Raw genomic sequence first — 12,377 nt, 5'->3', positions numbered from 1 at the left:
ATAAATGAGATTGTTTTTGGTTTTCAAATTATGCAAGATTAAAATACAATACATAATTAACATTTCTTTAGTTTTCTCAGCATCTATGAATCTCCCTCATTATAGACTATTTAACGACATATAAAAATTATTGTACTTCGCTGCTTACAACAAACTATTTTACAAAATTTACATACGCAAAAACTAAATTGAGTCGTGCAATTAATTGTATTCTAAGGAAGGAACTGAATGTACGCACAACATAAATTAATTATAATCAATAATTAGACAAAAGTAAATTATAACAGAATACGCAAAAGAATTAAATTTAAATTTTTGACTGCAAGCTTTTTCACATAATTTTGGAATAAATAGTATAAATAATAACGTTAAAAGAGATTATATAGTAAGCTAGATATGTTAGGTGTGCACGCATGTTTACTGGACTGTTACTTGGTTTCTAATTATGCCTGACTCTTGTTCCCTGGTTGGTTTTTGCATTTAAATGTTCAAACAACTTTTTGTATGTGCCCAAAACACGCACAAAAAGCAGTTGAATTTGGCTTAATCCAAGCGCTTATGCTATAATGTAAGTATGTATATAATATAGTAGAATCGTCAGTGTCAAAAATAATGTTAAGACGCTCGGTTCAAGCGGTCACTTGTGAAGGTAGTTTGTCTTTTGGTGTTCATTCTTTTCACAATATATTCATTAAACATAAAAAAAACAATATCGTAAATATCCCCCCATCTCTTCTAATTGTCATGAATTTGCATTTCCAGTTCGATATCCGAGAGGTTAATCTCGCGCATAGAATTGATGAACATATAGCGCGAAGTGTAGATATACAGCCAGCGGTACCATTTCATTTGCGACTGATGCTCCATCATGGCACTTCTGACAATGGACGCATCCTTCCAGCTGAGAATACACCTACGATAAATTAAAGTATGTGAATATATATTCATGTAATGTAATATGTTATTCGTACCAATGCGTAGACATAAAACATGTGCACAACAAATCGAAGATTGATAAATATTTCCGTACCAAATTGATCGAATCTAGCGTATAAAACTTACAGGCTGCAAAAAGTTATAGCCAAATATTAAAAATTATTGAAGCTATAATTAGAAAACGCAACGTTAGCAGCAACACCAACAACAGCAGCAAGAAAAAAGCACCTACAATTAACATGACAATTAACATGTGCAATTTGGTCTGTGGCCTATTTGTTATTGTTGTTGCTGCTGCTGCTGATGATGCCAACCCGCCGTGACTCACCCTTAGGCAATAAATTGGCTAAACACAATGAAGCGGCCGCATAATATACAGCACAATGATTGGGATGTGAGCTGACCCCATCGCGATCGAAGGTGAATATCGCCTGTATATCAAGACTTTCAACGGTATGCAATATAAAGCTGGCAACCGCATCCGATCGCCATTCAACGTTCGGATCATCCGGCAAATTGGTAGCGTTTACCAAAATGATATTCGACTCGGAAATGCCTAGTCGTTTGCAGGCACGAAACAGCTCCTCCCGTCGCACTTGTCCCTTATGCTCATAGTTGCCTAATTGTTTTGTAATGGGATTTTAGATAATTAATAAGTATTCGAATATTCTGGCCATATTAATGCTCACCATTCGACAGGCACAACACGTACACCTGGCATCCATCGCGCTGTGTCAGCGTGTAGATCAATGGCCCAAAGAACATGCACTCGTCGTCCGGATGTGCGATGACCAAAAGCACCCGACCCATTATCGCTGCCTTGGGCAGATGAACGCTACGCAGACCGCTTTGTAAGGCATTGCGCAAGCCGCTGCTGGCGGTGTCACCGTTGCTGCTGTTGTTGTTGTTGCTCGCGCCAGGTGCTGTCGCGGACGCTGACGCCGAGAGCCAGAAGGTCAGCTTGTAAAGTCCCAGGCATACTAGAAAGTATACCGCACATGCAATCAGTATATGCTCCAGTGCTTCGGCCGATGTTGACTTAATCCGGCAATAGATGCTTGATGGAGTCAGTTGCTGGTGTAGGCCAACGAATGGGCGTGTGACAGCCTCGGTAATAGCGCTAGCGTTTACAATATTGGCCAAGAATTCGCTTAGCCAGTTCAATTTCATTTCATCGCGTTTGCTGTTGTTCTGCTGATTTTCGTTTGGTTAAAACGTTCACCAAAAATGGACATAAAACTCAGTAAATTATTTGTCTCACTTAACTTGCTGGGCGTTTAAAAAAGTTGTTTAAATACTAAACTAAATATGAACACTAAAACAAGTCAACTTATTGAGTAATTTAATACTTTAAACGGCTTTCCAATATCCGCGGCGGAACTAATTAAATTGCATTTTATTTTTGCGCTGCGTGTTTTTGACGGGGGCAACGACTAGGGATGGGTGCGTGTAGCGCCAGTGACCGAATATCGTGTCCAACTACAACCACACGAAATTTAAATTCTTGTTCTTAGCATTATTAATTACTTATGTATATATACCTGTTGGTAAAGCACGATCTATGGCCAAATTTTTACTAATCGTACTTAATTAACTGAGTCTGCAGCAAGTGCATACGTGTTTAATTAAATCTCGTGAGTGTCCCTTTACCATCACCAACAGCTGTCCGAGAACAGCTGTTCAGTATGGGAGTGCTATCGAATTGACTATCGATAGACCTTATCATTGGTATCGATGTTCAACATATTTTTTCGATATTGTCGCCCATCACTGAAACAAATTTAAAATTTAAAAACGCCAAAAAATAAATAAAAATTTTAAAAAATTGATGAAAATATAAAATTCGAAATTAGACAAAATTAAGGTAAACATTTTAATGACGGTTTGAGGCATTTCATCCCAAGGGGAGAGAAGATACAAATTTTATTCAAAAAAAAAAATATTAATAAATTCTGCAAAAATTTAAAAAATTCTAGTTTCAAATTTAAAAAATTTTCAAAAATAGGTGGAGAATTTTTAAGTTACCAATTTTGTCATTTGACCCAAAGCGGCGCATATTGCCAGATCGGTGAATTTAACAGGGTGGCAGCCTGTCGGTTGAGTGGCAACATTTCATGCAGCTCTAGTTGCCGAATTTATGAGGAGCCATAAATTTTTTTTATTTAAAAAATTGTTAGTTAATAATTTGTACAATAGTGTTTTTTCTTGTGTGTGTTTTGTATGCCTTCTACTGACCCCAAAATCCCATTGAGAGCAGCTGCTGGGCCTTACACCTTTACACACAACGAAACGTGCCGGGATTAATACAGGCGGCATTTGGGGGACAAAAAAAAAAAGAAAAAACAAAGCGTGCGCGTTGCTTGTGGCTCGCTGTAATTAGGTTAAAAGAAACGACAGCAGCATAACAGCAGCAGCGTGTGGTTAGAGTGAGCCTGCATATCAATAATAGAAACCATGGCACAGCAGCAGCAGGGCATGGATTCGGCATTGTTCGAGAGGCGACTGCGACCTGTCTATGGTAAGTAATGTTAATTTTGTTATTGATGATTTCAATAAACTAGTTTTTCACCAATTGGCAGACAATCTGGAAGTGGGTAACAATCGAAAGGCGCTTCAGGAATCGGAGAAGCTGCTACGTAAGCATCCAAATTTGCTATGCGCACGTGCTCTAAAGGTAAAAGGCGGACCTATGTACATTTGAATATATAAAATGAGATGCAATCTATCATTATTTATAGGGACTGTCACTGCTGCGCTTGGGTCGCTACGAAGAGAGCCACAGCTGCCTTCAGGTTGTCGCCGAAGAGAAGCCCGTCGATGATTCCACGCTACAGGTGCTCTCCTTCTGCTACAGAGAAATGGAGCAACGTAAGCCACATACATGCGTATATATATGCGTATGTATATACACTGCAGACTATATCATATTTTTAAGCATATTTCTTGGCACGCGCACATGGCCGGGTAATTAAGAATTGTCTCAGTCACTTTCATTTGCGCAATCCATCGGTTGTCAGCGTGTCAAACGCGTGCCAAGAATATATGTACAATGTACACATACCTACATTTATAGTAGATCTCTAAATAGTCGTGTTCATGTTTTTGTTAGTTCTGCGTTGTTTATGATAAACAATACTAGCCCTGAAATGTATTTATCAAATAACAAGAAAGAAGTGTTTTAATTAATTGTTTCTACGAAAGCTATATGATATGGCTAGGATGTAAACTAAAATTTCAAATACACATTTGTGGATACAATTATAATATTCTCAGCAAGGCTACAAGCTTTTGAGCTTAGGTTTTGTACTAGTTATTAAAATAATCAAATAATTTATTTTGTTATTGCAGTGGACAAAATTGTTGACCTCTATCAGCACGCAGTAAAGCAGAATCCAGGTAATGAGGAGCTACTGGCGCATTTGTTTGTTTCCCATGTGCGGGTTGAGGATTACAAGGCACAGCAAGCGGTTGCACTGCAGCTGTACAAGGCTCAGCCAAAGAATGCGTATTACTTTTGGTCCGTTATAAGCGTGGTATTTCAGGGAATACGAGGTCCTGAATCAGCAATTCCTGAGAAGCGTAAACTATACCTGGCACTGGCACAGCGTATGGTCGACAAGCACATTAAGGAAGGCAAGCTGGAAACTGAGCAGGAAGCATTCCTCTATTTGCACATATTAAAATTGCAAAACAAGTACCAGGAGGCTTGGGAATTTCTTACTGGCGAGCTGTGTGCTAAACTGTATCCAGGTGCTCCCGTTAGCATGAAGTTTGAACTGCTCAAGGAGCTCGGCAACTGGAAGGAGTTGAATGAACTACTAAAACAGCTATTGGAGGCTGAGTGAGTATAATAACATAAAAGTTAACTGAATAAATGTTGGTTTATATCCACTGTGCAGTCGCGATCGCTGGGATTACTACAAGGAGTATCTGAGTAGCTGCTTCGAATTGTTAAAGAAGACGTCTTCTGAGGAGGGCACAGAAAATAATATGCTCACCACTTGCCACGACTTTTTATTGCACATCATTCAATCATCAGAGCGTAAGACACGTGGCCCCTACTTAGCACGATTGGAGCTACATCAACGGATGCGTGCTATCCAGCTACCAGCACAGGAGCTCATTGGCGACTTTGATCAACTAATCATTGAGTATTTTCTACTGTTTGGCGATAAATCCTGTTGCACGCACGACATTGCCCTCTTTCTGCCCTCAATAAGCATGGAGCAACGTCAAGCACTGGCCAGCAAACTGCTTTTTGAGAGCGGCATTAGCTCAACTTCATTGCCTCAGAATGTAAGTGGAATTAACAACTGTCATTATGTATATACCATTATCTATATACTTTTTACAGAAGGAGCATATGCAAAAGCATATTTGTGCATTGCAAATATCACGTATGTGTGGAGTTCACATTGAGCTATCCGTAGATCATCTGTTAGCGCTTTATACGGCACTGAAGCTGCACTATGAGCATGGATACAGTTCGTTTGGTAAACAGCTGCTGTCAACGGAAATGGGACCCTCAGATCCGTATGCTCTGCTAGCGGCCAACGTCATGTACGATATCTCGTTGCGCGAACAAAAGTCAGATCAACTGTTCGAAGCATTGTGCTTGCTCCAGTACGTGCTGAGGAATAGCACTAGCAATTTCCATGTCAAACTGTTAAGCCTAAAGATTTATCATATGTTTGGCTGTATGCTGGGTGCACAGGAGATGTATGACTATCTGGACATTAAGCAAATTCAGCTCGACTCGATGGGCTATGTTCATTGTAATCTATTGCCGCTTTCTGGACGCTTTTCAGGTGTGCGTAATTGCTATGATTCTACATTAAAGTTCTTTACGAATAGCTACAAGGAGCGACTGGAGTACATTGCACTGACCTATCGTTTCTGCACATTCTCGAAAATGGAGGAGTTCATGAACTTCAAGGAGCGACTGACGAACAGTTTACTGTATGTGGCGTGCTCGGTGGAAGCTCAGCTTTGCGATCTGGTCAGCTGTTATGGCAATGTACAGCAAAATCTGACCTCCTATGTGGCAATGAGTATTGAACCCGCTGATGATCGGATTGCTTGGAACGAGCTGAGCGACAATCGTGACTTGGAAGCAATTATAAGATGGGATCCCTTGCATTTGGTCGACGCCAAAGCTGATCGCAAGGAGTCGTACGATCAGGAGATTGAGGTGCTACAATTGCGTTCTCTGCTGCTCCGCTTGTTTGCCTCATTCATTGACTTGTATCATGCGCCTCCCAGCGCCAAGCTGGCAATGTCGAATGCCAAGACAAACGCATCGGCTCCGGCCGATGATACAGCCACATTAGAGCTACTACGCGAATCATGGACTGGTCTCCATCAGCGTCTGCGCCTTATGAACTATAAGCCGCTATCGCAACGTTTTCTAGTCAATTTGCTGCCGACGCGTCTGCATCTGCTGCTCGAACTGCCATATGAACGTTTCTTCGATGACTTGGCCCAGCTGGTGCTCGACCTGTACGCTGGAGCGTCGCAGCTGGCGCTGCAATGCAAGCGGGTAAGCGAGAATGTCGCTTCCGTGATGGAGATTTGCGTCCAGACCATAACAGAGAGTAATGAGTGGAATGGCGTGGACGGACTTTGGAAACGGCGAGCTCACCAACAAAAGGTGGCCGCCTGTTTGGAGGTCAGTTGTACACATTATAATGTGGTTTCAATAACCTAAAGATTACTATCCAACTCCAATTGCAGATACTTTCACTTTATGCCTTCCTTTTATCGGTGCTAAACGACAAGCTGCAAACCAGCACGAAGACAAAAACAAAAAAGAAACCCAGTGGAGATAATAAATCACAGGACACACCACATCCAATCAGCGAAAAGGAGCGCAGCCAGATGTTGCAGGAATTGATGCGTCAATTGAAACATAAACTAGAAGCTTGCGACGCAGCCTTACGTGAGTATAAACAGAAAAGGAAAAAGAGCCATTTTTAAAGATAATCGGAATATGTTTGCTTGTAGGCACCTGGAAAGCACCGACCCTGCCTCGTGATCTTAGTTCGTTTATGGCAGACATGTCACTGAAGCCGGAAGTTGAAGCGACGCTAATTGGCGATGTATCCGCCACATTTAAGGAGTCCCATGAGCTGATGGTCACCGAACTGCGCAACTTGTTAAAGGACAAAATCCGTATAGTGGGCAAATAGAAGAGTTGCCCGTGACTTTGCTGTGCAAAGTCTTATTTGTCTCCCATTATTAAAATCATTCAGCCCAGTTTGTTATTTAATATTTTAAACAAGGCAATATATGCCTAGCTCGGTCCTCCCTTTCCACTCCACCTACTTATTATAGTAACCAATCAAATTAGATTCTTGTGCACTTTTTCACTTTCAATTATTCGGCATTTTTATACAACAAGTAAAGAGTTGTAAACTGGCTTGTTAAGTGAACGATTCATAAGTTGAAATAAAACCAGATTAAATAATATACAACACATATAGTAAATAATAAATGTAATTTGTAAGGCTTCTCAGCTGATTTCAGCAGTAGCCCCGACGGTCGCGGTCTTGAGAGTCTGTAGATAGGCAGCGGTACGGGGATCGTTGACATGCTGCTGCGTCTGAAGATGGGCTACCAAATTGTGATTGCGGGCAAAGGTCTTGTTGCATAGTCTACACATGTGGGGCTTCTCACCGGTATGTGTCTTGTAGTGCACCTTGAGCACACTGGCATAGGTGAATGTTTTTCCGCAAGTGTTGCATACATAGGGTCTTTCATTGCGATGCAGTCTAGAGCAAAACCAATCGTAAATAATTTGTGTGTAAGTGGATATATAATATTACCGTTCATGCTTCACCAGAGATGTTCGATCTGCAAAATTGCGTTGACAATATTGGCAGGAATAGGGTCGGGCGCCAGTATGCTGTCTTATGTGACGCATCAACTGATAGTTGACATGGAAAGTCTTTTGGCAAATTCTACTCGGAATGGCAGCAAAATTAGAAAACGATTTTGATTGACATTTCGTAGAGAACCTACTCGCATTGGTATGGTCGTTCATTGTTGTGTCTCCGCATGTGCGTGTCCAGAGTGCTCTTACGCGGATAGCTATTGCCACAGATGTCGCAGACATGTGACCTTCCAGCCACGACGTGCGTTGCAACCGGCTCTGCAGCTGGTGCAACTATTGGACTAGAAGGCTCTACGGGATCTGCTGTGGCAGGCACTTCTTCAATGAGTTCGTCATTGCACCAAACGCCTTCATGCAGCACTTCTACCTCCACTTGTTCATACATCTGACTTGGTTCCTCGTCCACAATGGGCTTTTTCTCCTCTTCGCTGAGCTCTTGAAATATGTATTCTCTTAGGAAATCATCAGAATGCCGACAAATCTGTCGAAATTTGTGAGCTAGCGTCAAGAAAGCCCGACATTTCAGGCAGATTCGGGTGGGCAACTCTGAGGTGCGAGTTATCTGCAAAAATAAATGATCTTCTATATATATTCCTTTGGCCAAAAATCAACTTACTTTTATTCCGCTGCAGTTTTCAATTTTCTCGCAAATGGAAAGGCCCCGGTGCTCCTCATCGGGATCATATATGGAAACCATGTGTGTGCCGCTGTCCTGTAGACAAATTCGACATACGGATGCAATATCCATAACCAGCTCAGTTGTGACCATGATTTAATCAATGATAAGCTTCAATTGTTTATGTATTTCCATTAATAGCTTGAATTAACGATGCTGCTGATTTGAATAATATGATATTTACATATATCGCGAAATTAACGATATTAATGTCCGATATTTATTATAACTAGTTATCGGTATATCGATATGCCTTCAGAATTGATGTTCCACACTAGAGATGAGCGATAGCAGAAATGCCGCAATCAAGATTATCGCTCATATCGATGTATTAATTCAATGTCAAAATTTTTAATTACCAACAATATTAAAATTAATAATATATGGACAACGCGGAGCCTATTTGCAGGATTTGCCTGCTGCAGCCCAAGATTGATACGCTTATGCCGACAGATTCGGATTTTTGTGCAAATATTGAACAGTGCACAGGAGTTCTGGTAAGGAAAACAATGGTAATTGTTTGTGGTTCCTATTTGTAACTCTTGTAAATTGTCTTTCAGTTAACACAAGATGCGGATCTGCCCAATAAAATATGCACGAGTTGCGCTTTACTGCTGCGTGCTGCCCTTAAACTACGTACTCTGTGCCAACAGGCGGAGCAGCAACTACAAAAGCTGAAACAAGAGCAGCAGGAGCAGCAAATGAAGGTGGACAGCGACTGTGACATGTCTACGGAATTCGTAGAGTCCTATGAGGTGACGCTAGAGACGGCCAGCACCACGGGCAGTCACTGCAGTGCTGACGTTGTCACAATAAAACCTTCATCTCCCGCGCACGCAACTGTACCTGCGAGTAAACCCAATCGCCGTAGCCGTAGCACAGCTGTTGCCGTGCCATCCTCCCACTCCCCTACCCACAGCAGCGAGGCTAACCCGTCGACGGGACTCTCCTATGCGTGCAACATTTGCAACAATGTTTACACGGAAAAGGTGAAGCTGACTGCGCATCTCAAGGTGCATAGCGAGCACAAGCCACACGAGTGCGAGTAAGTTAATGAGAAGCTATTTCGATTTAGATATACATACATATATTAAGTAAATATGTATCAAAGAAGGGTATATCCGTTTCGGCTAACTTGTTTCCCAATATCTTTTCGTAGAATCTGCCACAAGCGATTCCGTCAGACGCCGCAACTGGCGCGACACATGAACTCACACACCGGACTACGTCCGTACAAATGCGATTATTGTGATTCATCCTTTGCTGATCCCTCCACTCGCATTAAGCACCAACGGTAAGATTCTCAAATTAATGGAAGAAATACGAAAACTATAAATATCTGATATTATCTTATAGCATACACACAAATGAACGCCCATATAAATGCAAATTTTGTAGCAAATCCTTTGCATATTCAAATGTGCTTAATGTGCATCTGAAGACCCACACGGGAGAGCGACCCTTCAGCTGTCAGTACTGCGAGCGACGATTCTCCCAGATGCACCACAAGAATACACACGAGCGGGCGCACAGAGCAAAGGACTTGGACATAACAGTGATTTCCCTGGAGGAGGAATAACAGTCAACTAGAATTTAAGCAGTCACTTTGAAGTACAATGAATCGTAGAGTATATAGAAACCAACAACTTGATGTTTTGTTGTATTATTCTGTTTTAGCAGGAATGAAACGCAAATAAGAAAACATCTGAATGTCAAATACAAGATAAGGCTATAATTATAATTTGTACGAGGCCTAGGCCGGGAGTGGGAGTTACATGCTAATAACCATATCGGAGATGTCATCTTTAATACGATCCTGTCTCTCCGTGTCCATATCGACGGCTTTCCAGGGACCTCGTTTCTCGTGCGTCACACGGTGCAGGCGCATTTTGTACGCCTTAACGAATCCTTTGCCACACAGATCGCAGCTGCAATGTGAAAAAGTATTTTAATATTTGTGCAACACCATCATAAACAGAACTTACACGTGCGGCTTTTCACCTGTGTGTATCATCTTGTGAAATTTCAAATTATCTGAATATGTGAAAGTTTTAAGGCACACATCACACTCATAAGGACGCTCCTTGGTGTGTATGCTGCAGAGATTAAAGATTAGAGATTTATGGAGTAACTCATTATGGAACACCTACCGATGATGTTTCGTCTTGGTGGAGCGATCAGCAAAAGCAGCAGGGCAAAAATTACATTTATATGGTCTATTTCCTGTGTGTGTATTCATGTGACGCACCAGCTGCTGATTCTGAACAAATCCACGGCCACAGATTCTGTAATTCAAGTTAACAATTTCATTTAAGAATGAAATATAAGGCAATTCAAAAGGGAATCTTACTCGCATTCATGTGGTTTGATACCACTGTGGAATTTCATGTGCTCGGTAAGACGTGCTTGAGAGGGGTAGATATTGCCACAAACGTCGCATATATAGTTGGAGTGCTTGTCTCGCGGCTTGCGACCGATTTTCTTCTCTTCATGCGTGCCATCCATTGAGGTTGCAGTGGACTTGGGTTTTTGCTGTACCTTTCGGGGCTGGCGCACGCGATTCAAGATTCGAGGCTGCGCCTTGGTCTTTGGCAAGTAGCTGTCGTCATCGGAGCTTAAGATATCATTGACCATATCGTTATCTGGCACTTCGGTCCACACAATGCGTCGTGTGCTTCTTGTGGTTACAGCTGTTGTGGCAGTTGGATTCAGTGCTTCGGTTGACAAAACCTCCAGTTCCTCATAGTCCTGGAAGTTCTCGGCATCCGTTTCTGTCTCAATTTCGGCCTCTGTCACAGTAACAATCTTGGTGCCATCGTAGACAACGGGATTCTGCTCCTCCTCAGCTGTGGTGGCATCATAGACAATGGTATCGTCATCAGCATCGGCATCTTCACCAGAAACCACGTAGTTGATAAACTCAGATGTTGCCTCATCCCCATCTTCCTCCAGTTTGATTTCTGTGTTCATTTCACTGGTATTCTCGCTATCGACTTCCTCCTCATCGCCCCCAGCAATTCCCGTGCTCAATTCCGTCGCCAGCAAGTCCGCAATATGTTGATGCGATCGCTGGCAAGTTACCCGGAATTTGTAGGCTTCTCGCAATCGTTTAACACATTTTCGGCACATCTTGTCCGGGAAGTTGTCATCCATGCTGACCTGCAAGTATTTAAATAGTGGAGGCATCTTGCTAAGTCTGGATATGTTGATACTCACGGGAATCCCAGCACAGATGTGCAGCATTTGGTCCAGGCGGGTGTTGGCATTTTTGCTAAATATATCTTGCAACACCTCTTCGCCATCGCTTGCGTTATTTAAGCATACTCGGCAAACTATCCATTTTTCGTTTATATCGGTTTTCATAACTCAAGTGTTGCAAATCATGCGATGCAAGTACAATTATTATTGGTACAATTACAACTACAATGCAAGCGTCCCTTTATATGATTGCCATTCAAAGGTTGCGTTTACACTAGAGTTGTGTCGCTTAGTTCTGAAAAGTTCCAATGAACGAGTCTTTGAAATTAATGAGTGAATTTATTCAGCCAATTGTAAACTGTACACAGTGCTGCCAACTATTTAGGGGAAAAGAACGCTGTTTCTAGCTGGAAAGCATTTTTGCGTGAACTTTTGCATAGTTTTAGATAAATTACTAATAGCAAATCATATATATAAATACTAATATTTAAAATAGCTATTAGCCATTTTAAAATTTTCATAGCAATCAAATTCTGATAATGGTCTAAACAAGCTATAAAATAGCTAAGTTGGCAACAGTGATGCCTTGATGAAAGAGTGAACTTATTCATCAAATTGTAAACTGTACCACTTGTACACCCATTACATTATAGTATTTAAGTTTTTGGTATTTTT

The 12,377-nt window shown here is 41.5% G+C and overlaps 5 protein-coding genes across 5 annotated transcripts; 2 read left to right on the top strand and 3 right to left on the bottom strand.

The window, feature by feature from the left end:
- Positions 1–22: 22 nt before the first annotated feature.
- On the bottom strand, positions 23–2,598 carry LOC117791430 (N-acetylglucosaminyl-phosphatidylinositol de-N-acetylase). The gene is made up of 5 exons (XM_034631181.1): positions 2,478–2,598; positions 1,626–2,130; positions 1,265–1,555; positions 972–1,065; positions 23–913 (listed from the first exon to the last, which is right to left on the bottom strand). The coding sequence occupies exons 2-5, from the start codon at positions 2,104–2,106 to the stop codon at positions 736–738; spliced, it is 1,044 nt and encodes a 347-aa protein (XP_034487072.1). The 5' UTR covers positions 2,107–2,130; positions 2,478–2,598; the 3' UTR covers positions 23–735.
- A 403-nt stretch (positions 2,599–3,001) lies between these two features.
- On the top strand, positions 3,002–7,409 carry LOC117790356 (phagocyte signaling-impaired protein). The gene is made up of 8 exons (XM_034629786.1): positions 3,002–3,454; positions 3,516–3,610; positions 3,675–3,804; positions 4,285–4,777; positions 4,836–5,232; positions 5,291–6,604; positions 6,670–6,874; positions 6,940–7,409. The coding sequence occupies exons 1-8, from the start codon at positions 3,391–3,393 to the stop codon at positions 7,122–7,124; spliced, it is 2,883 nt and encodes a 960-aa protein (XP_034485677.1). The 5' UTR covers positions 3,002–3,390; the 3' UTR covers positions 7,125–7,409.
- LOC117790357 (transcription factor Ouib) lies at positions 7,298–8,701 on the bottom strand. Its single transcript, XM_034629787.1, has 4 exons — positions 8,445–8,701; positions 7,957–8,390; positions 7,761–7,895; positions 7,298–7,706 (listed from the first exon to the last, which is right to left on the bottom strand). The coding sequence occupies exons 1-4, from the start codon at positions 8,595–8,597 to the stop codon at positions 7,448–7,450; spliced, it is 981 nt and encodes a 326-aa protein (XP_034485678.1). The 5' UTR covers positions 8,598–8,701; the 3' UTR covers positions 7,298–7,447.
- Positions 8,702–8,843: 142 nt separating this feature from the next.
- On the top strand, positions 8,844–10,221 carry LOC117791371 (zinc finger protein 182). The gene is made up of 4 exons (XM_034631101.1): positions 8,844–9,001; positions 9,065–9,549; positions 9,664–9,798; positions 9,861–10,221. Exons 1-4 carry the CDS (start codon positions 8,888–8,890, stop codon positions 10,081–10,083), a joined length of 957 nt encoding a protein of 318 aa, XP_034486992.1. The 5' UTR covers positions 8,844–8,887; the 3' UTR covers positions 10,084–10,221.
- Positions 10,140–11,966, bottom strand: LOC117791370 (zinc finger protein 34). Its single transcript, XM_034631100.1, has 5 exons — positions 11,721–11,966; positions 10,855–11,663; positions 10,655–10,789; positions 10,490–10,600; positions 10,140–10,432 (listed from the first exon to the last, which is right to left on the bottom strand). The coding sequence occupies exons 1-5, from the start codon at positions 11,865–11,867 to the stop codon at positions 10,276–10,278; spliced, it is 1,359 nt and encodes a 452-aa protein (XP_034486991.1). The 5' UTR covers positions 11,868–11,966; the 3' UTR covers positions 10,140–10,275.
- Between the last annotated feature and the right edge of the window lie 411 nt (positions 11,967–12,377).

The sequence above is a fragment of the Drosophila innubila genome (genome assembly GCF_004354385.1).
Source record: "Drosophila innubila isolate TH190305 chromosome 3R unlocalized genomic scaffold, UK_Dinn_1.0 2_E_3R, whole genome shotgun sequence".
Taxonomy (NCBI): Eukaryota; Metazoa; Arthropoda; class Insecta; order Diptera; family Drosophilidae; genus Drosophila; species Drosophila innubila.
Note: the sequence above shows the minus strand (reverse complement) of the source record. Positions and strands in the feature narration are given on the sequence as shown.

Bases quoted from the DNA above. Each gene is read 5' to 3' on its own strand.
- LOC117790357 (XM_034629787.1), bottom strand. From the start codon at position 8,597: ATGGTCACAACTGAGCTGGTTATGGATATTGCATCCGTATGTCGAATT. The intron at 8,391-8,444 runs GTAAGTTGATTT...TTATTTTTGCAG, and splicing joins AAAACTGCAGCGGAATAAAA to ATAACTCGCACCTCAGAGTT. The intron at 7,896-7,956 runs GTAGGTTCTCTA...CATTCCGAGTAG, and splicing joins GAACGACCATACCAATGCGA to AATTTGCCAAAAGACTTTCC.
- LOC117791430 (XM_034631181.1), bottom strand. From the start codon at position 2,106: ATGAAATTGAACTGGCTAAGCGAATTCTTGGCCAATATTGTAAACGCT. The intron at 1,556-1,625 runs GTGAGCATTAAT...CAAAACAATTAG, and splicing joins CGTGTTGTGCCTGTCGAATG to GCAACTATGAGCATAAGGGA. The intron at 1,066-1,264 runs GTGAGTCACGGC...AACTTTTTGCAG, and splicing joins AGCCAATTTATTGCCTAAGG to CCTGTAAGTTTTATACGCTA.
- LOC117791370 (XM_034631100.1), bottom strand. From the start codon at position 11,867: ATGAAAACCGATATAAACGAAAAATGGATAGTTTGCCGAGTATGCTTA. The intron at 10,601-10,654 runs GTAGGTGTTCCA...TAATCTCTGCAG, and splicing joins ACCAAGACGAAACATCATCG to CATACACACCAAGGAGCGTC. The intron at 10,433-10,489 runs GTAAGTTCTGTT...TTCACATTGCAG, and splicing joins ACAGGTGAAAAGCCGCACGT to CTGCGATCTGTGTGGCAAAG.
- LOC117791371 (XM_034631101.1), top strand. From the start codon at position 8,888: ATGGACAACGCGGAGCCTATTTGCAGGATTTGCCTGCTGCAGCCCAAG. The intron at 9,002-9,064 runs GTAAGGAAAACA...ATTGTCTTTCAG, and splicing joins AACAGTGCACAGGAGTTCTG to TTAACACAAGATGCGGATCT. The intron at 9,550-9,663 runs GTAAGTTAATGA...ATCTTTTCGTAG, and splicing joins CACAAGCCACACGAGTGCGA to AATCTGCCACAAGCGATTCC.
- LOC117790356 (XM_034629786.1), top strand. From the start codon at position 3,391: ATGGCACAGCAGCAGCAGGGCATGGATTCGGCATTGTTCGAGAGGCGA. The intron at 3,455-3,515 runs GTAAGTAATGTT...ACCAATTGGCAG, and splicing joins GCGACTGCGACCTGTCTATG to ACAATCTGGAAGTGGGTAAC. The intron at 3,805-4,284 runs GTAAGCCACATA...TTGTTATTGCAG, and splicing joins CTACAGAGAAATGGAGCAAC to TGGACAAAATTGTTGACCTC.